We start from the raw sequence: 2660 nt of genomic DNA, 5'->3' as shown, positions 1-2660 counted from the left end.
TGCTCTGGAGGCTTTTCTCAGAGGAAAAGATGTTTTTGCTCTTCCCCCGACTGGTTTTGGCAAGAGTAGCCTGGCTTGTGGTTGTGTTGTCATCGTCGGTAGTTAGTATGTCATATGCTTCGTTGATCTGATTGGTTTATTTGGCCCGTCTATCACCAAGTATTTTAATACGACCGAAAAACCATCCTTTTGAGAAAAATTTTACGAAAATTTCAGTTTTCCATTTATAAAACTTATTTTTAGTAATTACGATTTGCGCAAGTTGAGGGTTAATGGAATTACGCCTATTGACAGTGCATACATCACATTGGACTTCAGTTTACATTAATTGTGTGCCATCCCTCTGGATCCATGCTCTTCGTTCTGCAATTGAAGTCCACTTCTTGTAAAGCTTTACTAAATTCCTAAACAGGTTTTACTTGACAATCATCTTAAGGCTGTAGTTATCCCTGTTTCTGATACGTCGTCAACTATCAAACTATTTCCTTCCTCCCAAGTCTATTCTTTGATATTTGTTGTGCTTTCACATAATTTTTAATTTCTTTCTATCTTTAAGTAGTAACCATTAGAATTACTTATATAAACACTTCTTTGCATGTTTGAGCTTGACTTTCTTTTAAAAGAGAAAGAGAGAACAGAAAATATAACAACTTTTTTAAGCTTTTTATAGTTATTTTAAGTTGCAGTTGTATGCCTGTTTTTATGTTTTCTGTACATACCAAAAACCAAAATGGAACTAGACTTCTCTTAGACCAATTGTGCTGTTTAACCATCTTAACACCTTTGTTTATATAAATCTAATTATTTGTTTTTTAAATCAATAATCTGCTTGGAATTTGGAATTTTCCTCAACATCTAATGTTTTCTTATTTAGTTGCTAATAAAGGTGTGAAATGTGGTCATATGAGGATATTCTTTAACCTTAAACAAAAGCCTATTTTTGAGTTAGCATGTATAAAGGCATTAAGTCCAAAGGTATATTGGCTGCCTGTGTGATCCTACGTTTATATCGGGAAATGTAAGTTCATATTTATATAGATCAGAGTTTATTTGCTAGTGCTAGTACTGCCATGTAACCTTTTTTTGAGGACATTCATGGCGGCTTTTATCTGCTCTCAGAGGTGTAAAGTGGTTAATTGATTTGAGCGTTTTAAGTCAGAAAGATGCTTTCAGTCCTTCTGTCACCTGAATGAGCTGCCAGTGATTATGATCAGGTCCTTGATCCACTACAAACTAGAATACATGTCGTCTACCTCCAATTGTGATTTGCCTTGTCAGAAACAATAAGCAAAAGGAGCCATAGACTTTTTCAATAACATGAAAATAAACAAATACAGCAGAGCTGAACCAATTTATCTAAGTACCTCTTAAAAACGTCCATTTTAAACATAATTATTCCTCATAAGAGCAGCTGTTGTAAATCCAACATTTGACTTGTTATCAACGTTTCTTTCTTCTTTGTTCACCAGGCGGTGCGAGCTGGAATGAAATGGAGCTGCTGGCCGGACACGTATGACCGGACATGGAGGCCTTCGGTGAAGTCAACACCACACAGGAGGAGCTCCGCTTCCTGACCCCGCCTGACGTTGACCCCAACAACCTCGGCTACCATGATTACCCGCCAAATGTCGGCATCCCTCCCCCGGTCCTGCCCACAGGATTTGAGGGAGTGAATTTTCCAGAGGACCCCATCCGATTGCTGAGTGTTCAGGTACAGATCACATTCCTATTTCCAGTATTCCTAGAATAGCCTCTGTCTCTAACTGAATGAAATAAAAGGTTAATAGTACAAAAGTTCACATCAGCATAAATATTTCTGACAGCTGCTTACTTTTGCCTGTTTGAAGGTGGTGTTGATCTTGGCCTACAGCACCATCATCGTGCTGGGGGTTCTGGGTAACTCTTTGGTCATCTATGTCATCTATCGCTTCAAGACACTGCGAACCGTCACCAACTTCTTCATTGCTAATTTGGCCATTGGTATGTTTAAACACACGCAAACAGCTCAGCTCTAAATTTGGTGCTTGTCAGTCCCCATTGCCTTGAGATACTGCTGAATGTGTTATATCACCGTTAGGACTCCAACATTGCAAAGATTGATTTGCTTTGAGTTATGTTGGAAAATCACAGGTAAGTTAATAACTTACCTGTGATGAACAGAAGTGAATGTGGATCACACATCAAAAACAAGAGGAATCTTCATGAGTCTATATAGCAGTAGAACCAAAGTTCTACTATAAAAAAATACCCTAATGTGAACATGTGGAATAAGTAACAAGTGACATGACTTCCAGTAAAAGTAAACTTTTTGTCAAGAATTGGATAGAAATACCAGTTGGTTAATAGGGTTGTGTTAAAACAGCAGTTTTTTTTTCGATTCTTAATTGATTCTTATATTGATTCCTAGAAAATAATTCATATAATCAATAATTAACTGGAGAAAATGCCCTTTACTTTGTCCTTTCAGTCTTTTAACTACTATTACTTTGTTAATTAATAATTCATGTTAATATAATATAACTACACAGTAATAAAATTCAAGTAAGCTAAGGAAATTTTTTTTTTTTTTTAATACAGTACCAGCAATCCATCTGAGAACAGACTGGATCATTTCCAAACAAAAGAATCAGTTTTAAATCTTGAGAAAAAAAATGCATAAA

At 36.2% G+C, this 2660-nt stretch overlaps 1 protein-coding gene across 1 annotated transcript in view; it reads left to right on the top strand.

Moving 5' to 3' along the window:
* The window catches only part of LOC107082272 (neuropeptide Y receptor type 2-like), a 105047-nt gene that overhangs the window by 62410 nt on the left and 39977 nt on the right, over window positions 1-2660 (top strand). Inside the window, exons 2-3 of the mRNA XM_015370871.1 lie at window positions 1470-1711; window positions 1848-1980. Coding sequence (XP_015226357.1) covers window positions 1523-1711; window positions 1848-1980 — 322 coding nt within the window. The 5' untranslated portion in view covers window positions 1470-1522. The remainder of the gene's footprint in view (window positions 1-1469; window positions 1712-1847; window positions 1981-2660) is intronic.

The sequence above is a fragment of the Cyprinodon variegatus genome, unplaced genomic scaffold (assembly GCF_000732505.1).
Source record: "Cyprinodon variegatus isolate N-32 unplaced genomic scaffold, C_variegatus-1.0 Scaffold49, whole genome shotgun sequence".
Taxonomy (NCBI): Eukaryota; Metazoa; Chordata; class Actinopteri; order Cyprinodontiformes; family Cyprinodontidae; genus Cyprinodon; species Cyprinodon variegatus.
This window is presented reverse-complemented; position numbering and strand designations above follow the sequence as displayed.